At 42.6% G+C, this 24,572-nt stretch overlaps 1 protein-coding gene across 5 annotated transcripts in view; it reads right to left on the reverse strand.

Moving 5' to 3' along the window:
- The window catches only part of EDRF1 (erythroid differentiation regulatory factor 1), a 43,081-nt gene that overhangs the window by 3,013 nt on the left and 15,496 nt on the right, over positions 1–24,572 (reverse strand). For 4 of the 5 annotated variants that reach the window (XM_032882107.1, XM_032882108.1, XM_032882109.1 and 1 more), the window contains 11 exons: positions 22,216–22,287; positions 21,787–21,937; positions 19,078–19,266; positions 18,538–18,738; positions 16,931–17,149; positions 14,794–15,017; positions 12,616–12,774; positions 12,316–12,465; positions 10,965–11,118; positions 8,535–8,650; positions 7,507–7,658 (listed from right to left, as the gene is read on the reverse strand). In XM_032882107.1, coding sequence (XP_032737998.1) covers positions 7,507–7,658; positions 8,535–8,650; positions 10,965–11,118; positions 12,316–12,465; positions 12,616–12,774; positions 14,794–15,017; positions 16,931–17,149; positions 18,538–18,738; positions 19,078–19,266; positions 21,787–21,937; positions 22,216–22,287 — 1,787 coding nt within the window. Of the gene's footprint in view, positions 1–7,506; positions 7,659–8,534; positions 8,651–10,964; positions 11,119–12,315; positions 12,466–12,615; positions 12,775–14,793; positions 15,018–16,930; positions 17,150–18,537; positions 18,739–19,077; positions 19,267–21,786; positions 21,938–22,215; positions 22,288–24,572 lie in introns of those variants that run through there. The other variant, XM_032882110.1, reaches the window with a different exon arrangement.

Genomic DNA, 24,572 nt, shown 5'->3' on the forward strand with positions numbered 1-24,572 from the left:
TGGCCAGGAACAGCCCATAAAGCCAAAAGATCTGCTCTCTGCACTGTGGTCAAGCACTTTCCAAACCCTCAGAAATTACTTCTATTTTGCATAGCTTTTCATTCTATGAAACCCCAAAGCCATCAAAAGAAGATCAAAAGGCTCTATCTGCTAAAGCAGTGAATATTAAAATATAGTACAAGAGTAAATAAATTCTTTATCCAAAAAGCAAACACAACCCAACGGACAAAACAAGCATTTCTAGCAGGATAACGCTGGTCATCATAAGAGGAAGTTAGTCGTCTTAAGAACATTCTAAGAAAATTAAGATTTTTAATTACTAAGCTGTTTTTTTTTTTAAAGATTTTATTTATTTATTAGAAAGATGGAGAGAGAGCATAAGCAGGCAGTGCAGCAGGCAGAGGGAGAAGCAGGCTCCCCGCTGAGCAGGGAGCCTGATGGGGGGCTCGATCCCAGGACCCCAGGATCATGACCTGAGCTGAAGGCAGAGGCTTAACCCACTGAGCCACCCAGGTGCCCCTAAGTGGTTTCTTTTTACTTATTATTTATTTATTTATTTAAAGATTTTATTTGACAGAGATCACAAGTAGGCAGAGAGGCAGGCAGAGAGAGAGAGGGAGGAAGCAGGCTCCCTGGTGAGCAGAGCGCCTGATGTGGGGCTCGATCCCAGGACCCTGGGATCATGACCTGAGCTGAAGGCAGAGGCTTAACTCACTGAGGCACCCAGGCGCCCCAAGCTATTTCTTTTTAAAGCGGCATTGTGGTAGGTAGAGAATAATCAAAAGAAAACCCAAACATACTATTTCCTTTTAAAGTCTAGTTCTGGGGAAGCTGGGGTGCTTGGTCAGCTAAGCGTCTGTTTTTTGCTCAGGTTATGATCCCAAGGTCCTGGGATGGAGCCCTGCGTCTACTGCTCTCTCTCTTGCTGCCCCTTCCCCACAACTCGTGCTCTCTCTCACAGAAATAAATTAAAATATGATTAAAAAAAGAAAAAAAAAGTTCTGGTCTCCCTTTACTCCAAACAGGAACGCTCACAGATTGTGGGGAGACAGCACAGGAGGCCTCCCTCCTCACAATAAAATCCCATGTTTCCACATGCGATCAGTGACACAGGAGAAACACAGTCACTGACTCAGTAACCGGTTTCTCCAGGTTTTGAAGCCCTATCAACATATAAACTGTGGAAACATAAATATCACATTTAACAGTCTTTTATCTAATAAACCCTGACAAATGAACACAAAGGAGCTAAACAGGACTTCAGGCATCATGCATGAAAACTTCAGACTGCATTTTTCCAACAGTATATTAATGACCTGAAAAAATGGGTTACAAGACCCTTCACTAAAATAAAAATCACTTAAGCCATACACATGATGGACCCTTAAAACTTTTATTTGTTTTTAAAGATTTTACTTATTTATTTGGCAGAGAGAGAGACAGACAGCGAGAGACATGGGGAGTGGGAGAGGGAGAAGCAGACTTCCTGCTGACCGGGGGTGGGGGGCTTGATCATGATCTGAGCCCAAGGCAGACGCTTAATGACCGAGCCACCCGGGCACCCCCTACATTTTTTTTTTTTTTTTTTTAAGATTTAATTTATTTCTTAGAGTGTGTGTGCGAGTCTGTGGGGTTAGCGGGGAGAGAGGATTGTAAGCAGGCTCCAGGCCCAGGGCAGAGCTGGCCTGGGGGCTTGATCTCAAGACCCCAAGATCACAATCTGAGCTGAAACTAAGAGCAAGATGCTTAGGAGACTGAGCCGCCCAGGCGCCCTGACAGTTGTGTTTGTAAAAGATACTGTAAGACTGAAGCATCACTTGGTAGCGAACTGCTCAAACCATCAATTTGTGAAAATCAGTGAATCACTGTTTCTCACATGTCCTATGTTTATATTGCCACCTTGTGGAAACCAACAAAAAATTTTAAAATTTACCCACTGTTGTTAAACAGGAAAGCCGTTAAGTTTTTCAGTTGTGTGTCACTACTCGCACTGTCTCCTCTGCCTTTTAGTTCTTTGCTTCTTCAGAAGACAGGCGTCCCCTGCTGAACCACATTCCCTGCGGGTACGGTGACAGGACATGGAGCCGACCGGAGGATGAACACTGGGGCTGAGATGTCAGCGCACCTAAGACTGAGTGCTCCTCCCCAAATAAAAGCTCTCTGTGGGCCACAGAGAATTATCTGAGAGCATTTACTGGAGAGGGTTTCTTCTCAGAATGTAGAGAGCTAGAAAAAGTATCATTCCCACCCTTTGACAAACACAGCAATGCGAAGCAGAACAAACTACAAGTTCATGACTTTGCATGAATCTGTCAAAGAGCTGGGATCCCTGGGCAAGCAATGAGTCTGAAAACTAAGGACGGACAGGGAGACCCGAAAGTCCTTCCTTGGCTGGGGCAGACGCAGCCAGATACCCAGATACTGCTAAGAATTTAGCTAAAATAGCTAATGAGCTGGAAGAGGCGGAGTGAGGGCTGGCAAGGGAGTGCAGGGTCCCTGGGGGCCGCAGACAGAGGATGAGTTCACCTTGTCTCGTAGGCTCTTCTTCAAGGACCCCCCCAGATGTTCACATAAAAAACTGGTGAGAGCCCTAAGAAAGCGACCTTCATGCAGGCAGGCAAGGGGACCAGCTAGAGCTACAGCATGGCAGGCAACCCCACCCAGACCCTTTTCTCCAAGGGCTGAAAGCCTTAATCTGCAGGGTATAGTCGAGGGAGAGGAAGGCAAGGAGCAGTGGCAGCCTTAGGGCACTGGTGAAAGTCAATGCAGATAAAGCCACTCTACCCTGGCGGTGGGGCAGGAGCAGTGTGAGGCCACACACCTCACACTCAGGGCCACGGTGGCTCCCCAAGGCTGAGGCTTACTCAGACCAACTGAGAAGGCCTGGCCCACCCTCTATCCCCTCCCTAGCAGCCTAGAAGCACTGAAGGACAAGCAGGAGTGGAATATAGCTGAGAGAACCGTGAGAGTGTGAAGACAGACCCTCTCTGAGGTACCACAAACCTTCCTTAGGAAAATCCTAACACTAAAGGTGGAGGAGACATTCAGAAAAACACTCCGCAGACCGGCCCCACATTAGGCGCAGGCACCACCTGAGGAACCTGAAGGCTGCCAGACGTGAAAAGTTAACCACAGCGACACAAAGGCTCAACCACAGCTCAGCTCCAGACTAGAAAAACAAACTAACCCTCATACTAAAGGCCCAGCATGGGACAGGTGTAAAAGCTTTCCAGGCACAGTTAAAATTATTTCCCTCAGGCTAAGATGTCCAGTTTCCCCTAACTAGGAGATGTAGAAATGTAAGGAAACAACACACACCAAGAAACAAAGAATCAACAGAAGCAGACTCAGATATGCCACTGATGTTGGAACTATCCGATAGGTGATTTAAAACGACACTGATTAATACACTAAAAAGCTCAATGGAAAATGTGGACGGTGTGCAAGATCAGAATGGTCGCTTCAGCAGAGAGATGGAACCTACAGCAAAACCCAATGGGAATACCAGAAATGAGGAACAGAGTAAACAGAGATAAAGAATGCTTTTTGACAAGTTCAACTGTAAATGACACAAAATCAAGAATCAATGAACTTGAAGATAAATTAGCATAGGTAAAACTGGCACCACAGAAAGAGAAAATGGAACATAAGAAATAAAAATACCTATGAAGGAAGGAGAAATCACAACATAACCAAAAACATCATGTTCAAACTGCTGGGGAGTGGGAGAGAAAATCTTGAAAGCAGCTGAAGGAAAACGGCACATTAAATACCGAAGATTAGGGGCACCTGGGTGGCTCAGTTGGTTAAGCGGCTGCCTTCGGCTCAGGTCATGATCCCAGGGTCCTGGGATTGAGCCCCGCATCAGGCTCTCTGCTCATCGGAAAGCCTGCTTCTTCCTCTCCCTCTGCCTGCTGCTCTGCCTACCTGTACTCTCTATTTCTGTGTCAAATAAAAAACCTTTAAAACAAACAAACAAATACCTAAGAACAAAGGTAAGAGCCAGAGTGGGCTTCCTGTCAGAGAACACGCAAGCCAGAAGGCAAGGGAGGTACATCCTTCAAGTGTGGGATGAAAGTCTGTCAATCGAGAACTCTATACCCAACTAAAACCTCTCCCAAAGCTGAAGGAAGAATAAAGACTTTCTCAGACAATCAAAATGGAAGAATTCTTTGTTGGTCGATGTTAAAGGAAGTTCTTTATGCAGAAAGAATAGGACACCAGACAGAAAATGGTATCTATACCAAGAAGAGCGCTAGAAATGGAATAAATGAAGGTAAAATAAATTCATATAAAAATAAATTGTTCTATTTTTAATTGCTCTAAAAGGTAACTATCTAAAGCAGAAATAGTAGTGTATGTGTTTATAACATATATAAAAGCGAAATGAATGGTAACACAACTAATGAGAGGGAGTGACTATCTGAAGGTCTTCATACAACATGCGGTGCCACAGAGTATCATGGGGAAGTGGTCTCTGATTAAAGCTGTGAACCTAAACCCTAGGGCAAACATTGAAACATTTAAAAAAAATAGTATAAATACTAAATCAAGAGTGAAATCTAACACAATCATAGAAAATGTTCAATTAACTCAAGAAGATAGAAAAAACAGCTAGCTAGCAAGATGCTAGATTTTATCTAACTATATGAAATCACCTTAAATGTGAACGGTCTGAACACACCAGCTGCAAGTTTGGATTAAAAAAAGCAAGACCCAGTTGAATGTCATTTATAAGAATCTTTTACTAAAAATGGCATAGTTAAGGTTAAAAGAAAAGAAGACATTAACCAAAAGAAAGTTGAGTAGCTATATTAAGATAAAAAGCAGGTATCATATGATAAGGGGGTCAATTCTCCAAGACAAAGCAATCCTCAGTGTGTGTGCATCTAAATGTGTCCACTTCGGGGCGCCTGGGTGGCTCAGTGGTTAGAGCCTCTGCCTTCAGCTCACGTCATGATCTCAGGGTCCTGGGATCGAGTCCGGCATCAGGCTCTCTACTCAGCAGGGAGCCTGATTCCTCCTCTCTCTCTGCCTGCCTCTCTGTCTACTTGTGATCTCTGTCAAATAAATAAATAAAATCTTTAAAAATAAATAAATAAATAAAAAAGAAATGTCTCCACATCGATACAGAGGAAACAAAACTGACAGAACCGAAAAGAAAAATAGATGAATCCACAGCTGTAGTTGGAGAATTGCACTCCTCTCTTAGTAATCGATAAAACAAGTAGAAAGTCAGTAAGAACACAGAAGACCTGAATACTATCAACCAACTTAACTGACATTTCCATTGTCTCTATCCAAGACAGCAGGACACCTGTATATTTCAAGTGCCCATGGAAAGACAAACCATATTCTAGGCCGTAATACAACTGTACACAAAAAAGAGAAATCACATGAAGTTAGGTATGGTCTCCGTGCACAATGGAATTATTAGTAATCCAAAATAAAGATGACCTGGAGAGTCCCACTATTTAGAAACTAAGCGCAGGCTTCTAAATAACACGGGGGTCAAAGAGGAAGTTTCAGGGGATATAAAAAATTTAATAGTAAACTGAAAGAAGAAGAAAATACAGCTGTGAGATGTAGCAAAAGCAGAGTGAAATTTATAGAAAATGCTTATATTAAAAAAGAGAAAGGGTCTCAAGTCAATAATCTAAGCTTCCACTTTAAGAAACCAGAAAAAGAGCAAATTAAACCCATAATAAGCAGAAAGAAAGGTATATAGAGAAATGTATAAATCAGTGACCGTGGAAACAGAAAAACAATGGGGAAAAAAAATATCAATCGAATAAGCCAGTTCTTTAAAAAGATCAATAAAACTGATGAACTCCTAATCAGACTAAAAGAAAAAAAGAACACAAAAGTCGGCATTATCAGGAATGGAAAGAGGGCTATCACTGCAAGCACCCTAAGACATTAACAGGATAACACAGAACACTGTGAACCTACTGATCGACAACAGCTGAAACAGACTTTCATTCCTCAAGAAGAAAAAGTCAACTTCAACAGTACTTTACCTACGAAAAGAAATAGAAGTCATTCTGAAACACTTTCAATAAAGCCAACTCTAGGTTCAGATAATTTCACTAGTAAATTCTAACAAAAGTTTAGGGAAGAAACAATAACTCTATACCTCTAAAAACTAGAAGAGGAAACACCTGCAAATTGGTTTAATAAGGCCAGCACTGCTCCAGTCCCCAAAGCAGACAAAACCACTACAAGACCAGAACTGTGACCACACGACAGAAGAGAACCTCACAAACACACATAAAAGTCCTCAACTCAGGATGAGCACACGGCATCCCAGGGATACCCAAGAATGACACATACCAACAAGGTGGAGTTTATCTCAGGAAGGCAAAGCTGGTTTAACATTCAAAAAAACCGAATGAGCTCCAGCATATCAAGAGACTAAAGGAGGAAAACCATGTGGTCATTTCAACGTGTGCATCAATAAACGTCTGACAAAAATTTCATGTCCATTCATGACCAAAACTAGGAATAGAAGAGAACATTCTCAACTCGATAAAGAGCAGCTACAAAAACCCACAGCTGATGCTACACTTACTGGTAAAAGACACCAAGCTTTCTCCTTGAGATCTAAGGAATTGGAGCGGAGCAGGGGCTGACCACAGAGAGGCAGCAAGAGGGAATTTTTGGACTAATGGAACTGTTCTGTGTCATGGTTTTGGCAGGAGACACTTGTCTGTATGTGTTTGTCAAAGCCTGAAGGACTACAAAGCACCAAAAGTAAATTTTACGATTTGTAAACGAAAACAAATACAGAGACAAAGCACCTGAAGCTTATAAATTGATAAAATACACACTGAATAGCTGATAACATATATGTACAGTGATTTTTTTTTCCTATTTTCCAAATTTTGTAATATGGCCAGACTGTACTTGTGTTTCTAAAAAAGAAAGACATATTATTTGTATTACCTTCCTGACCTAGTACTTACTACTGGAGTTTCAAGTTAAATTAATAATGCCAACATAATGACTCTGGCAGAACACCAGAATTGTAGAAGCTGATACAGGTGCAGGAGAACGTTTTTTGCTGAGATGCTCCCAGTTTTCTCTTCACTAAGTTCTTGGGCTTTGCAGAGACTTCGATGCCCTGTCATCTCCTTACTATGAGCACATTCGGGGCTGAGGATCAAAACTGTAGTCTTGCCTCCCACTAAAGACAACGGAGAGTTAGTAGAAACAGTGGGCTCTTCATTGCAGGGCCAGTCATCTCTCTCAGGGAAAGCATTATAACCAGTAGGGTAATTACTCTTAGGAAGCAAGATCTGCTTCTATAGTTCCAATATGTAGCAGGGCACACGGAGAGGAGTCTCCTCTCATTCACCAAGTCAGGAAAAGCACCACTTAAAATACCTGATCACCCACAAAAAAGAATGAATACAACCTATCTTTTCATTCGGTCAGTAGAGATTACTTCCTTTTTACAGGTAAGGTGCTGCAAAAGAAATTTCCACAAATAACCACTGCATTTACCTTGTTTTCTTCTTAGTTGAAGACAGCAGCTTGATGGATTGAAGGAGAAGGAATGACAACCGGGATTCGAATATGCTGAGGAGCTTGACCACTTCTTCTCGATTAAGACTCGGAGAGGAATCAGCAGCTGGAGTGGACTCATCGCTCTTAGGCTGAAAACAACAAGAAGTTACTTTACCTAAGCCCCCCGAAAGTGACCGCTTCATGGTAAAATGAAGGGACCAGAGTTTCAATTCACTCTGTAAACTTTTTAGCCAAAAACAAAACAAAAAGGAAACTCCAGGTCATTTGTTTCTCTCCAGGCACAGCCTGTTGGTGGCAGTAGCTCTCCCGCCTCAGAGATCACTCTGACAGACTAAAACCTGTGAAAAATGTCTCACACCCAACAGGCACTTACACAGAAGAAATTAACCCCAAATGGAAATCTGCTTTGCAACACTGCACAGTAAAGGAGCAAGACGGAAATGGGCAGACTATAGGGCTGGACAAACCAGGGCTGGATAAAGAAACGGGCTGGGGGACCATGGGGGCCTCTGGGAAACTTTCAGCAACAGCAGAAGGAAGCCTGAACGCTGGAATGCCAGGCAAACTCGAACTGCTTTCCAAGGAGCTTCAGCCCATTAATGGTTCAACTGCTCCCCCGCAGTTCAGGAGAGATTATAAAAGAGCTACACAACTCCTTCTTTCTTTTAAAAACAAACGGAAGAATAAAAAAGAGCGAAAGAATCAAAAGGAAAACACTACAGAGACGTTATGCTACTGGGATCTTACTAAGCTCCATGTGGTTAAAGAGAAAAATTTTAATACAAAACATATAGTTCCAACTTAAAGAGTTTAATAATTCCACCAAGAAAATACAACAGATCCCTGTTAATGAGTTTAATGGAAAACACATATATGTATGAATGTCTTTGTATACACATATACACGTTATGAAGAACACACACATATACCCCAACTGCTCACTATATATGTTCACCACTTAGCTTAAGACACACAAAAAACAAATATATATTTTTTCCATTTACCTGGTCAAATTCCTCTACAAGCTCCTTTCTGATGAGCTGGAATGCATGCTTAGTTCTCACCATTATGTCAAGAGCCCCAGATAGTGTTTTTAATTTTCCAACATTGCTATTCTGACCTAAAGTGTTAAAAACACAAAAATGATCATTCATTTATTTAAGATTTATTTATTTGACAGAGAGAGACAGTGAGAGCAGAAACACAAGCAGGGGGAGTGGGAGAGGGAGAAGCAGCCTTCCCGCCGAGCAGGGAGCCTGATGCAGGGTTCGATCCCAGAACCCTGGGATCATGACCTGAGCCAAAGGCAGATGCTTAATGACTGAGCCACTCAGACACCCCAAAAATGATCAATCCTTTAAATATAAATCTAGAAACCCATCCCGTGTCAATGTATTAATGAAAACGGACTTTCAAATCCTGTAACAGTTGCTCATGAGAATCTAAACAAATCCAACTCTCAGTAATCATCCCCATATGAAAATATTAAGTCTAGACAAAACAGTAAATAACAACTGTCCCCCCGCATCACCACTGAGCTCTGTCAGGGTGAGAACACAACCACCCGAAGGACTTGAGTGTTAAGTCAAAGAAACCAGCTGGGACAAGTCTGGTCCAATGGCCCCCATATGTTTACATTGCTTTTCTCAGGTCCTCAATTTTTAAACATTCTTTTAGAAGGAAAATTAACCATACTTGTCATCTTAGCAAATTTGTTCCCAGTATCTGTTTTTATGAAAATGATACCTGCTCTCTTGAAGGAATTCAACCATGGCAGAAAATTTAAAGATGCAAATGAACAAACATCATCCAAACCCACCCCCAGACAGAGCTACTATTAATCCTGCCGTCTAGTATAACTGGCAAGAAGTTAAAAATACTTTCAGTAAAAAGTCTGTGTGTGTGTGTGTTTTTTTATTTTTCTTGAGAGGGGCTGGGGGAGGAAAGGACAGGAGGAGAGGGAAAGAAAGTCTCAAGCAAACTTCACACTGAGTGGAGCCTGACATGGTGCTCGATCTCATGACCTTGAGTCACAACCTCAGCCGAAATCAAGAGTCTGATGCTTAACTGATGGTGCCACCCAGGCACCCCAGTAAAAAGTGTTTTTTAAAAACTGTTTTGAGGGGCGCCTGGGTGGCTCAGTGGGTTAAAGCCTCTGCCTTCAGCTCAGTCCTGGGATCGAGTCCCGCATCTGGCTCTCTGCACAGCGGGGAGCCTGCTTCCCTTCCTCTCTCTCTGCCTGCCTCTCTGCCCCTTTGTAATATCTGTCTGTCAAATCAATAAATAAAATCTTTAAAAAAAAAAACTGTTTTGAGGGGCGCCTGGGTGGCTCAGTGGGTTAAAGCCTCTGCTTTCGGCTCAGGTCATGATCCAAGGGTCCTGGGATCGAGCCCCACATCGGGCTCTCTGCTCAGCAGGGAGCCTGCTTCCCTTCCTCTCTCTCTGCCTGCCTCTCTGCCTGCTTGTGATCTCTGTCGAATAAATAAATAAAATCTTAAAAAAAAAAACTGTTTTGAATAAGTAATACGTTCTCAAAATGTATAAAGTCTGAATGAGAAAACAGTGAAGGCCTTCCTCCTGGAACCCCAGGTGCTATCCCCAAGGCAGCAATATCACATTCTGGTGTATCCTTCTGGGATCCTCTACTGAAAGAGTCATGTACCAGGGTAAATATTACATTTCTTTTAATTTTATACAAGCAAACAAATGAAAATAAAATCAAATGAACAGCTATACTTCAAAGAAATGTTTCTTGTTTCTTTACCACACGAGAGCTATTTCTCCAAAGACCCCTCCTACAGAAGGGGGGGCAGGTGGGCAGGAGCAACAGAACTCAGGAAGACACATTCAGTGTGGAGCAGCAACTCCTCCCCCTGCTGTGGGCACCCCGCCCCCAAAACCCGCTGCAGCCTCCCTCCCCACCGGCTCATGCACCTGGCACCTGCCGCCTGCCCCAACAGAGGCAGCTCTCATCCACCTGCCTCCTACCTTACTCCTCCCTTCCCACTTAGCTCTACCTTGCTCGGGATCTAAGTTCTAGTTCCGTAATCCATAGCTGCCAGTGTCCACCGTCGGTTTACAGGACGCCAATGGGACCACTGCTTCTCCCTTCCTGTGCTGTTATGATCACGTTGTCACAGCTCTAATGCTCTCAACTGAATTATCACATTTTTTATCCCAAGAGAGCACGGGCTGTATTTCAATATTTCTACGAAGATAAGTTGGTCAAAGAACATAACCAAATCCATTTCCTAAACTTTAACAAGTTTAGAGACTTCTCCTGGCCCCTACCCAAAGCCGTTAACTATGGGTATATTAAAAAGAAAATGACATTATTTACATCCAAGAGAGATCCCCAGGTCTGTCTCACTCAAAAAGGATCCAACATGAAGTCAATGCGCACAGACCTGCGAAAGGAAAAAGTCAGGACTCACTGGTCATTTGGAATTCTGCAAACGCCACTCTTTCTAACTGCACTCGAAGCAGCTCACAGGGAGCGTCTCTGAGAAGCTGAAAGAGCTTAACGGCTTTGCTGTAGTGAAGGTCCGCCAGCACCCGGTGCTGCTTCCTTAGATGCTCGTCACCAACCTGGAGGCAAAAATCAAGTAAGACCAATCTTAATGCCTGGGCTTTACAACAACTACTTACCACGTCTCTGACTGGATCACTAAATGTTACTTAGTGTCGTCATTTTTTTAGGGATCTTACAGTTTTATTACAGTCTTTCTTTCTTTATTAGAGTTTCTTACAGTCAGGTGTTTAATGCGCTTTTGGTTAATTTCTGTACATGAGGCGCTGCAGGAGTCCAACTCCACTGCCATGCCCGGGACCTCCAGCCGTCCTGGCACTATATGCTGAAAAGACAACTCTGTCCCCATTGTGTTGTCTTGGAATGCTAAAGCCTGCTTTTGCCGTTAGGCTATTAGGCCATCTGGGCAAGCCTGAATCTTGGCGAGGACCTCCTGGGGCAAGGGGAAGAGTGTCCAGGGCCAGCTTGAAGTGAAAAGAAATCCTCTCCGATTAAGCTGCACCTCAAAGGACGACAGTGTCAGGGTAAGGGCACCCGGAGAAGGCCCATACCCAGGGGACTGCAAGCTAAGCTGTCTTGGTCCGGAGCTAAGAAAAGGGAAACAGCAACACAAACAAGAAAACATCCCTGAGAAATCCCAAGATTCCTCAGGAGTAGCCAGGCAACCCCTCTGGAGGAAGGCACCTCCAACCTGGGCCTCTGTTTGTCCTGACACATACACCCGGGTGCCGGGCCTCACGCACAAGGCTGTTCACAGCACTGCTTCCCACAGCCTCGCAGTGAAACAACACCAAGTCCAGGAATCACAAAATGGATAAATAAACTGTGATATATTAAATGAATACTAATAAACTAAGAAAATGCACCAACCAGGAGGAATCTCAAAAACACCGTGTGTGTGAAAAGCAATAAACCACAGAATACGTACAGTAAGATTTCTCCTACAGAGCTCCCCGCCAGGCTGAATGCTTACGTGGTAAAACAGAAAAGGTACGGACATCCTGGAAAATCCAGGACATATTTATTCTGGGTGGAGGGACAGGCACACAGAGGATATCTGATTTCACAAGATAATACTGATTATAGCAGACAAAAATACACAGCACAGATGAGAGAGGAAAAATCACCTCCACTCCAAGTTTTTCTAAATCAGCGAACAGAATAGATGACATTTAAGTAGACAGTAAAATAGAAGAGAAACACCCAGAACACTCTGAAATGGACCTGGCATTGAACTGCAGCTGGAGTGGCAGTACCTGATTTCTCAGACAACTGTGGTACATGGACGCCAGCCTGTGATGGATGGTCGCGGCTCGATACTGGCAGAGAGGCTGTCGCGCGGACACAGAGTCCACGTCACAGTGCTTCAGGGACTTCATCATAGCCTCGCTGACTTCTTTCTCAATCTTTTTTTTTTTTTTAAGGGAGAGTAGAAGAAAATGATAAGACTATAATCTTAAATAAAAGTATTTAAATAGTGCTTGTTAAAAAAGATATGCTCGATATCTAAGGCATAATGAAGCTGAAGACTTCTCCAGCCCCACGAGTATGACTACCTGCTCCTGAGCTTTCCTAGATAATGGAGCATAATCCTGCTGTAGAGTTGCCATCGTGAAGTAAGTAGTGGACAATTCCCAGTTCACTGAATCCCAGACAGCCGGGTGGATATCTCGTGTTCCCAGGGACCGCAGGGCTCTCAAATAGTAATCGACAGCCTGTGAGGGAGGGAAACATCCAGGTCGGGCTCAGTCTAAACCTATACCAACAACACGTGAGAATAAAACATACTTAAAAATCATCCAGAGGTTAATCTGTTGTGGAACAGTTTACGGAGGGCAGTGCTGTGAGGAAAGGAAAAAACCATACCGATGAAACGAGTTCAGTGAGGCGAGCTGCTTCAAGTGGGCTGCGGGCCCCGCCACATTTCCACAGCGGGTCCAGCACCGGCCTCAGCGCTTTCTGCCTCATGCTCATGCACGAGGATGCACTTCCTTCCTTTGGTTTTTTCCCTTTCTAAATGAAAATGTGTTTATATAACTAGTGAACCAGAAGAAACTAACTTGATGAGCCTAAGGATAAAAAATTGCTGGATCTGACTATAAAAAGCAGCAACCCCTTCCACCCTTTACCACCCCCAGCCTGAAGGGCACGGTCATTATATTTAAGCGAATCACATTTAATCGCATCACCTAGCAATAATTTCTGCATTTCTTGTGCGCATCACCTACTTCTTTTCTATGTATCTGTAAACGTAAAAAAACTATAAAAAGGTCAATTTTATTTTAAAATCTCCACGCATGCAGCGCCTGGGGGGTGCATCTACCTCTCGGTTTCAGCTCAGGTCGTCTTAGCACCATGAGATGAAGCCCTGCATCTGGCGCTGTGCTCAGCAGGTGGTCTGCTTGTGTCTCTCTCTCCCGCTCCCTCTGCTTCCTCCTCCCACACTCGCACTCCAGTAATTAAACAAATCAATCTTAAAAAAAAAAAAGCCTCCCACGCCACAAATACTCTTCACTAGTGCTCACCTAGCTGTGCAGTACCTGTTAAAGGAGAGCTCTTGGGCTGCGTGCGTGGCTCGGTCGGTTCATATCTGACTCTTGGTCTCGGCTCAGACCATGATCTCAGGTTCCTGAGAGCTCAGGGTCCAGAGCCCATTGGGCTCTACACGCTACACGGAGTCTGCTCACCCTTCTCCCTCCCCGTTGACCCTCTGCAACCCCCTCAAATAAATAAAATATTTAAAAAAAAAAAAAAGGAGAACTCTTGCTCATTGCGCCATCTCTAACACTGGATGTTACCACTTGCCAAAATACCTGGCAATTAACAGACAGACAAAAGAAACTCAATTTTTAATTTAAATTTTAATTTCATAAAAGTCTAGAATTTTAAATTTCTTACTTATTAACTACCCTTTTTGAAATGTGTATGAGTTTTTTGTTCAAGATTTGCCCCTTAATGAGCACTGGGTATTACATAAGACTGATGAATCACAGACCTGTACCTCTGAAAACAATACATTATTTGTTAATTTTAAAAAGTTTTTATGAATATATATTTTTTTCACTAAAAAATATATATATTTTATATATTCTAAATTTTTTTTCTATTGGGGCAATTTATTTTCATTAATTATATCATTTATTTTTAAAGTAAGCACTACGCACAAACGTGGGGCTTGAACTACAACCCCAAGACCAAGAGTCATGCACTCCAGCAACTGAGCCAGCCAGACATCCCCCTCTTCAATAGTTCTTAATGCTTCTTTATATATGACCTCTGATCTGTCCTTTGTTATCAATATTTTCACTAGATTGGGCTTTTCTTTTCAATTTTGCTTTCTGTTATGCATTTAGAAATCGTTATTTCTACACATTTAAATGTGTCCAAGGTTACTCTGTGATCCCTGCCTGTGGTGTGGTGCCGGGAAAGGCCTGTCCCATCTCATCACACGAAGCTCCTCCTCCACATTCTCAGTTCCCTTTCTCCACGTCAGCCTTTAATCCACCTGTCTTTTCTGCTTACGCCAACACAACTAACTGGATAATCATCTTTCCAATACGCCCCCTCCAACGCTAAATTCTCGCATTCTCGGGCCAGTCTCTAAGTGTTCTCTCGGTCTCCTCCTGGGCCATCACTACTGTTCTAGTTAGTTTTATAATATTTTCAGGGACAAATGGCAAAAGTGAATGACAAGTAGGTATAAATGGATGGGGTCGGACACGCAAGCATGTTACCTTATTGTAATACAAGCCTTCTTCTGGTGAGAACTCCCGCTTAAATTCATCGCCGGCACCACAGTGCGCCTGCGCGCAAATCCGCATGAGTCTCCCAGTGTTACACAACAGAAGAGCAGCGTTTGTGGCATCATCGATTGACTCAAAGTTGTGAATTCCTTTTTCAAAACAAGAAAAGCTTTTTTTCCACAACTGCTGCTCCGCACTAGACACACTTTTGCTCACTGCACAAAAGAAGAGAAAGAAAACCACATGTCAGCAGACATCCATGTCAACCCCCTGTGCGTCCCAGGCAAGGACAAGGGCAGGAGGACAGGGACAGGACAGCTGAGGAACCAGCTGTGTGCAGCCACTGCAGTGACCTGCTCTCATCCTAGATGGGGCCTGGTTCCCACATGTCTGGTGTTCTTCTAGGAGAAACAGATACCAGGGGCACACACAGAGAGAAGATCAGGTAAGGACACAGCGAGAAGGTGGCCATCCAAAAGCCATGGACAGAGGCCTCAGAAAAACCCAAACTTGCTGGCCCCTTGATCTTGTCTTCCGGCTTCAACTTGTGAGAAATATGGTTTCTGTTTAAGCCACCCGATCTGTGGTTATTTTGTAAGGCAGCCTGAGAGAACTCACATAATATTCAAACATGGCCCTCTTTCACTATGAAATGACAGATCCGAAAACAAGCAAATAAAAAGATCTGAGCAAAGCCCTATTTTATAAAGATTCACAACATGTGGTTCCATGGAGTTGTTAAGAGGTATGATCTGGGTTGTATCTAATTCTCCTAGGTTTCTGACTACCACTTTGCATGCTCCTTCACAGACTTCCTCCTCTAGAGACACCTTAAAATAAAATACATATATTATACATATAACAAAACTCTTTAACAAGCATGACCTCTTTGCACCCCAGGGCCAAGCACAGCTCACAGACTACCAGGCACATACACAGTTCCTCAACTTACCTGCCGTCCTCCATTCTACCACGGCCCTGTTCCTTCCTCCCACTGGCAGGTCTTCACATTTCCAGCATTCTCATGGATCCAACTATCCCCTCCCCACGACATCTGAGTGATCTCCAACCTACTTCCTGCTAACCCAGCTCTAAGTACAGGTTTCTAACCAACGACTGAGGCAGACCTTCCACTCACATGTCCACACATCTCTCAGACTTGACAGAGGCCCAGCTGAATCTGTTATCCTCTGCCTGAATCACAAAAGACCACGTGCTACTACTCTCACCAGCCACCGGACCCTGCATCTTTAGTCCTTCTCAGTGCTGCCTACTCAGTCTGGACAGCACCCCCTTCCATGTCTCTGCTTGTTGATATCCTACGTCATGTATCAATCTGCTCAAACCACACCTTCTTCCCAAAAGCCCTCAAAAAACCCCACAACTTCAAAATACATCTCCTTTTCCCATTCTTCTACTGTACTGCATCTGTGCTTATGGTATTTTTCAAAGATTTTTTTTTTTTTAAGACTTTTTATTTTTACGTAATCTCTACACCCAACGTGGGGCTTGAACTCACAACCCTGAGATCAAGAGTTGCACACTCTACTGACTGAGCCAGCCCAGCGCCCCATAAATCTGTTTCTCTCTCTGGCTTCCTGACATGAAAGAGAGCTATGTTGGAGTCAATTACACACCCAGCACAGAGCCTAGCACAGAGCCTGGCACAAGCTGCTTGAGCACTTCACTTCTGATCAGATGAAGAACAGAGGACACTGAAATGATGACTCTTAAAGGGAAATGTATTTTCCTATCTTTATTTCTCAAGAACTTAAGAACAAAAGATTCTTCAACAGAGCACCCCTTTCTTTTCTTCTTTTTTTTTTTTAAGGATTTTATTTATTTGATAGTGAGAGACACAGCGAGAGAGAGAACACAAGCAGGGGGAGTGAGAGAAGGAGAAGCAGACTTTCCACTGAGCAGGGAAGCCCGATGCAGGGTCGATCCCAGGACCCTGAGATTATGACTTGAGCCAAAGGCAGATGCTTGATGACTGAGCCACCCAGGCACCCCAGAGCACCCCTTTCTACATCAAGTCAAGTGCCATAATACTATGCTCAGACCATAAAATCAGCATGATTTTCTATGAGAAGAGGCAATAAAGAGCGGACTCCAAAGAGATACTCACCTACTCGCTCACTCTGCAGAGCAGCAGCCTGATTCATGTAAAACACACCAATTTCGTTTCTAATGTTACCCATTCTCTTCAATACTTGTACATAGTGTTCTGGGTTCTGGCTTTTTAAGTCACTAAATTGCAAGATTTCATTAGCAGCTTCATAACATTTACAACTGACTGAAAGCTGACTCTCTAAGTCTGTAGACAAATCAGTTGCCCATGCAAATCCTTGAAACAAAAAAGGAAACATCACAGTGAGTCCCGAGAACTCTTCTTCCTTAGTATTCAAGTAATCTCCTATTTTTAAGACAACAAAAGAAATCCAATATGGTATAAACCTACTATAAGATTCAATCAATATAAGTAAAATTTTAAGTTTTAAAGTAAAGATCTTTTAATTTAGAAAACTTCATTTTCCTGGGATATTAATGTTTGAATAAAGAAATATTCTCCTGACCAAAAATACCAAACGATTTCCATCATCTGGATTTTACCAAGCACACTTGCTCACTGGTACAGACTTAAAGTTCACTGATACAAGGTAAATCATTTTTCTTCTTTTTAATTAATGGAAATAGTTCTTGAAATAAAGCTCTGATTGCTACAAGAGGCTACTTAATGGACATTATGGTTTGAATGTCAGTTTACCTCACTGAAGAAGCGCTACATATGCTCTCAAAGACTTCAACATGCCATCCAGGGGGACTGGAGTAAACCTGGGTTCAGGGCCCAAAATTCAAGGAAAAAGGAGCAACTCCTGCTGCTCACCGTGGCATACATGGGAGAACGTCACTCTCAAGCGCAAGTGTTTTAAATGAAATGTGATGGGAGTGGTAAAAACACCAAGGATTTTCTCCCTGTGTCTATGAAACCGATCGTCTGAGAAACTCAGAAAGAGAGAAGGCAAAGAAAGAGGGCAAACGTGAGGAAATACTACATTCCCCTCATTGTACTTCTCTAGATGGCAAATGTTCAAAAGTTTTGGGGAGGTAGATATCAAATATCGTCAACACTTTCAGAGCAAAATAAAACAATGCCATGATATGTTACAAAGGTGGACCTCCTAGCTCACTTACCACCCTGACTACAGTGAGCTTATGGCCGTACTAAGGATACAGCCGCAGTGGACTAATTCTTTTTCCCAGTTTTAAAATTGGACAACCCCAAAACAAAGTAATATATTCAGAAAGACAGTCAGCCATGAACTAAGTTTAAAAAAATGATCTCTGGACGTGAGCTCCCAGAAATCATTCAGAAGGTAATTCATTTGCTTTTACCCAACTGTTACTCCTTTACAAAAGGAAACCATGGCTTGGTTCACTGACTACAAGGTTACCGAGGAAAACCTCTTGAAAAGACGAGAGTAAAAAAGTCAACACAATTGTCTTAGAGCTTATTTTAGCTTTAGTTCTAGTTGTATAATTAGTAATTATGAAATATTTCAAAATCGCTTAACACACAAATACACCAGGGATCATGCTCAATTTCAAAACAATCAGTGAAACAAAACTGCAATATCAAAACACTAACATTTTCGCCACCGTCCTGGCATACTCTAAGCCTGCGCTGGACGGACTAATCCCACGTGCATAGAACGCCGGGTCTCACTGGCGTACCTTGACAACTGGACTCCCTATGGAGGCTGTGTAGTATCTCCTGATCTTCTTTCGTTTGATAATTAAACTCCTCGAGATGCGCCGCTCTGTTGTTCGCATTCTGGGCCAGCATCAGCTGGATGTCCCCACAGAGCGTCAAATACTGAGACAGAAACAGTAGCACTTCCGAAAGCATGTTGGTGCAGAGGCAGCAGTAAGTATCTAGGCAGAAGGGGTGGGAAAGAGAAAAAACACCGGGGTATTGAAAATTGATGACTACAATGAGTATTAAAAAAGTTGTTACTAGCTGAAAGCTTTGTACCCCTGTAGCTCTTCGGTTTATGTTATGGCAGCTATCTCGTGTAGTTTTGTGTATTTCAAAGGAAGAGATAACCACTCAGCACAAAATAAAATACGAAGTAACACACTCAAGACTAGAAAAAGTTATTTCAAAATTAAATTTTACAACAGAAACAGGAGTAAAACTTCACTGTGATTCAGATGCCTTTTCTGTTCTCCCCTCCCAATGCCTATGAAGTGTATTAGTTTACAGTGACTTACCATGGCTCTGCAAAGCTAATTTGATGTATCGTAACGCTCTTCCATATTTCTGAAGACTCATGGCAGCATCAGACAAAACATAATAGGCCTTTGATGACTTGAGAATCAGCTGGAGTTTCATTTTATGTTGCCAAGAACCAGGGATCATTCCAGATTGACTGGAATAATTACCCTTCTGAAGGGAGCCCACTATGACACGGGAGTAGGGGAAAGGAAGCAGATTTTATTTGAATGTAAGTCTCACTATAAAAAAAATAACATTTCTTCATAGAAACAGTCCAGGCTTAGGTACTACGGCTACAAGACTGATATACACTGCATTTCACTACTGAACAACAGAGTAAAACAGCAGCGTTTCAATAGATCCTCACTGGGATTTTTGAAGGCTCTCTGCTCCCTGCTGTCAACTCTGTCATTCTCTTTCAGGGTCACTGACGTAAATATACTCATGACTGGCATGACCTTTCTCCAGTCTATGTCAACCTGCCAGAAAGTTTACCTTCCCCTTTTTAAAAAAAAAAGATTTTATTTATTTATTTGGCAGAGAGAGAGACACAGTGAGAGAGCGTACACAAGCAGGGGAGTGGCAGAGGGAGAGGAAGAAGCAGGCCTCCTGCTGAGCAGGAAGCCCGATGTGGGGCTCAATCCCAGGACCCTGGGATCATGACCTGAGCCAAAGGCAGACGCTTAACAACTGAGCCACCCAGGCACCCCTGAAAGTTTACCTTCCTAAAATAAGCTTTAATTATGGGGGGACCCCTGTTCTAGAACACCGAAATGGCTTCACACCACTTATTAAGTCCTGAGCACCTTAGCCCACTTTCCTATGTGATGTTTTTGTCTTCCTCCCCAGTATTCCACCCCTACTACCCAGTAGCCAAAGTCAGGTTACAGCTTGTTGCCCACAAAGATGCCTATTTTTTCTAATCTCCCCTCTTAATGGACTGTTTCCTCCACAGGAACACGCTTTATTTAAAGTCCAGCCTACTACTACCTTCTTCATCTAACAAATGATCACTTTTGTGCCAAGCACTGTGCCAGACACCAGAAACCGTGACATGAAGTTCTATGCTCTCCATCCTTGGAGATCTCACACACTAGAGGTAGAGACAGGCTGCTAACACAAACCATGGCAAATCTATTTTAAGTGCAACTACAGAGGTGAGAACAAAATGCTGCGGGAATTCCCCTCCCTAGTCTCTGAGCCTCAAGATTTCTCATTTTTTTGATCAGTGACAACACGAATCTTTTAAACCAATGAAAGGTACTTACAATCTCTTACGGTTTTAGTTGTGCATGTATTTCTTTTTCCTCTATAACTGTTTTCTCTGTGTGAGGTTTGGTGAGAATACCAGAACTGAATATAAGACACAATTTTTGCTCACAACTCTACTGGCAGGTGTGCATAAAACCATTCAACAAATCTAACTATGACATAGGCAGGCTTCAGTAAGTGCTCAAGGACAAAGTGGTAAGAGAATCAATTCTGACTAGAGAGAGAGGGGAGCATCAATCTCTTGAACATCAGCAGGATTTTAACAGCTGAGGTAGGGACGAAGGACGAGAGAAAAGGCATTTCAAAAAAACACCCTAAAAAAGGCAGAGATGTCTCAAGTCCTGGTGTTCTCCTCACTGGACAGAGGCTCAAGCCGGGCACACAGGAAGCAATACGTAAATGCTTAGGGCAATTAAATTTACTCTCCCCCCACCCATAAACAACTTATGTTGTTTTTTTTTTTTTTTTTTTTTTAAAGATTTTATTTATTTATTTGACAGAGAGATCACAAGTAGATGGAGAGGCAGGCAGAGAGAGAGAGAGAGAGAGGGAAGCAGGCTCCCTGCTGAGCAGAGAGCCCGATGCGGGACTCGATCCCAGGACCCTGAGATCATGACCCGAGCCGAAGGCAGCGGCTTAACCCACTGAGCCACCCAGGCGCCCTAAACAACTTATGTTTATGAAGAGAAAAAAAGTCAGGAAAGCACTTAGTATTTTTCTTTTTTTTTTTTTTTTAACCCTTGACCAGAAGTGACTGATGCACTTAGTATTTCAAACATACAAGCTTCTGAAACATTTAAGCAACTGAAACCAATTTTTTAAGAGTCCACATGTTCTTCACAAAGTGACTTTCCTGAGGAACAAATTAGACAATTTATAAGTGACCTTTCCAGCTGATTCAAGGACCACACGGTAACAAAAGCAAACAATCCTACGGTGCATATTATGTGCACTGTTCTAAGCACTTTACACATACTAATTCATTTAATCTATTAAAAAAAACTTTAAAGTAGGCACTACTGTCTCCACTGAGAGAGAGAGAGGGGGGAAAAAAAAGGTTAAAAAAAGTGGAACCTGCCTTAGCAAAGCCATGATTTGGGGCTAGGCAGTTTGGTTCTCAAGTCTGCTCTTAAACACTCGACTGCTTTTACTGAAGCAGTAATTTCTTATGAGAACCCTACCGAGCTGAGGGCATTAGCTCCTCGCTGCAGGAAAATGGAAAAAGCGGAACTTATTAGGAATATCTATAAAGAGCCAAAATTATCTTTTCTTTTATATTTTGAATGAAACGGTATTTCCCCCTACTTTCCATTCACATGATATCCTTCTCCTGAATTCCTCTCAATGAACGCCTTGACATAAGTCTGCTGTTGATAAAGGACCAGTATACTATTCTATAGCAAAGTCCTTATTTGCACATCAGTTCAACTTACTTTTGTCCAAAAACAAGGCCATCTGCTTCTCCAGACCCTCAGGACTCCCCCTTGTGGATTCATCTTCATATTTTAATGGTATTGGGGTGTTGGGGTCAGCTGCAGGAAGGTCGCTTTCTTTTTTAATACTGCTATCCACAGATTTTAACCCCTTTAAAAAAGGAGAAACATTTACCAGACACGTAACTGAAGGTCAACCAGAAACGAAATATAAGGCCCTGAACACATTTAGGAGAATTTAAATGTTGAAAACAGACTTGAAAAGACTACATTTTACTTGAAACGGTTGGAAAAAACAATTTTCTTTATGCTTAAAGGGGAGAAAAAGAGCAGAATGTCATTCAGAATAATGCTTAGACACCAGTAAACAAGCTCCATGTGCCTACCAAGTACAAGTTTACTGAAAGTGGAGACAAAATTAAGACTCACCTCCAGAACGTAGCTAAGCACGAGTCTACAGCGCTCTTCTGTGTCATGGCAGACTGGGAACGTGCAACTGGGCTTCAGAAACAAACATTTAAAATGATTAATACGCTGCCCACATGACAAATTCCACAGTGCTCAGCTCCGGGGCATTATTAAAACTCTATGCATCAATAATTTCCAAATTTGCTGTGTATTCAGCTTCGTGAGGTCAATGACACCAAGGTTAATGTCCTGCTTTCACGCTGCAGATAGAAGCAGCCTAAGCATCCACAAAACCTTGCTAAGAAGAAGATCCGCCAAAGTATAAATTACTGTAAATTCTTAGTTTTAAACATAATTCTGACAAAAAAAGCAAGAATGTGAGTAATGCTTTGGATAAATGTATACCTAATCTAACAGGTGAGTTTAATCCCTAATTAGCACTGATACTTCATAACACACAGTTAACAATATCCGCGTAAGTTAACAAGTATCACCGATGGTCTCACTGCATAATTTGTACAATTTATATGCTTCATTACGAGCAGAACCAGTTAACAACCCGTATCTACTAAGTGATCTTATGTGTAAGGGCCTCTGCGAGGCATTTCACTTCCGGTGAATCCTGCGAGGCTGGAATGACGGTACTCATTGTGCATCGAGCACAGATGTTAAGTAACGTGTCCGCGGACCCAGTCATTGAGCTGGAAATGAGGGCTGACTGTAGTTTCCAAAGTGCACTAATAAGGCGAAACTAACTAGAGACCTGTTTACATGAAAACCAGGGCATTTTTTTGAGTGCTTCAGATATTGATAAAAAAGTGCCATCTCTGTAAAAAACTATAAGCTAACACAGCACTACCTCTCTGTCATCTACCTACTCCATAAATCTGGGGTCTGGTGTTACAATGCAGTTCCCCAAATACACATAACTTTTGGCTTCAGTAATCTTGTTTATAATCAGAAAAGTTTTGTTTGTTTGTTTGTTTTAAATTCCACTGGTGGGGGTGGGAGTTCAAGCTGAAAGTGCAGGAAAACTCTCAGATGGACAGTTAAGAATTTTTCCTGTAGTCATTTAATCAACTATTTCCTTATGTGTCCTTGACATGGGAGACAGAGGAATGTCCATACGTACAGGAAGCTTCTGTTTTCATAAAGGGAAACAAACACAAACTTTAGATACAGAATATGGTCTCCATCAAAGAGATAAAAATAGGGTATGCTCTGGCTAGAGTGGTCAGGGAAGATCTTCAGAAGGAGCAACATTTCCATCAAGATTTAAGGCTTAAAAAAGGCGGCCACAACAACCTGGGGGACATGCCGAACACAAGCAACAGCACGCGCCTCCCGTGGGCATGGGCCTGACAAGCCTGAGGCAGGAAGAGGCAGTGTGGCTATGGTGAATGAGAGGGGAAGTGAAGAGCCGAAAAGATAGGCAATGTTTTTGGGTGACAGGGGTGTCCTCTAAAAATCTATCTGGATATTAAGTTTCCATGTGAAAGTTAAACTCAGAGCTTACATTAAGACATTACCTGTTATGTGACTGTATTCAGTTCCGGCAATAGCCAGAATTTTTTAAGACTAACTTGGATCTGATCACAGGGAGATAGGACTGGAAAGTAATTAGGATTTAGCAAACTGCAACATAATTCTACCATCTGGAAAGAGACCAATTGGGAAAGAATAGTCAGCACCAGCCACGTCAACAGAACTTAAAGGGTAGGAAGTTGTTAGAGTCTATCTGACCTTGACCAGGCCAAAGATGTATTCAGTGTAGCTCCTAAGGCCCAGTCACTGTCAAAGTATTGTCCTGCAGCACTGGGATAAGGCAACAGCTTCCTCACAAATGGATCAACAAACCAGCCCTGGTCTGCTCTTATCCTATGTTCACCAAGCAATCTATACATTCAGTTTCACAGTAACCCAGACTCTGAGAATGAACACTCCAGTGAGGAGACAGGAATATACACTGGTCACTGCAAAAGAAAATCTTCTACATAAAAATTAATATATTGATGTGTGGTTTACTCATTGTCTACCGTTGGTCTGCATGTGAATCAGTTACCCTGGGGCAATTATAAAACAGGTTTTAGTATTCATAAAGCTAATGATTACTAGCCCCTGGACCATGAAAGATCTACCAATTTTTTTTTTTTTTTTTTAGAGATTTGAAAGAGAGAGAAAGAAAGCAAGGGAGAGGGAGCAAGAGCACATGTGTACACGAGTACACACAAACGGGAGGGGAAGAGGAAGGAGAGAGAATATGAAGTGGACTCCACACTGAGCATGAAGCCCGACATGGGATTCGATCTCAAGACCCTGAGATTATGACCTGAACTGAAACCAGGAGTCCAATGCTTAACCAACTTCACCACTCAGGC

The sequence above is a fragment of the Lontra canadensis genome, unplaced genomic scaffold (genome assembly GCF_010015895.1).
Source record: "Lontra canadensis isolate GAN:19392208 unplaced genomic scaffold, GSC_riverotter_1.0 scaffold79, whole genome shotgun sequence".
NCBI classification, from domain to species: domain Eukaryota; kingdom Metazoa; phylum Chordata; class Mammalia; order Carnivora; family Mustelidae; genus Lontra; species Lontra canadensis.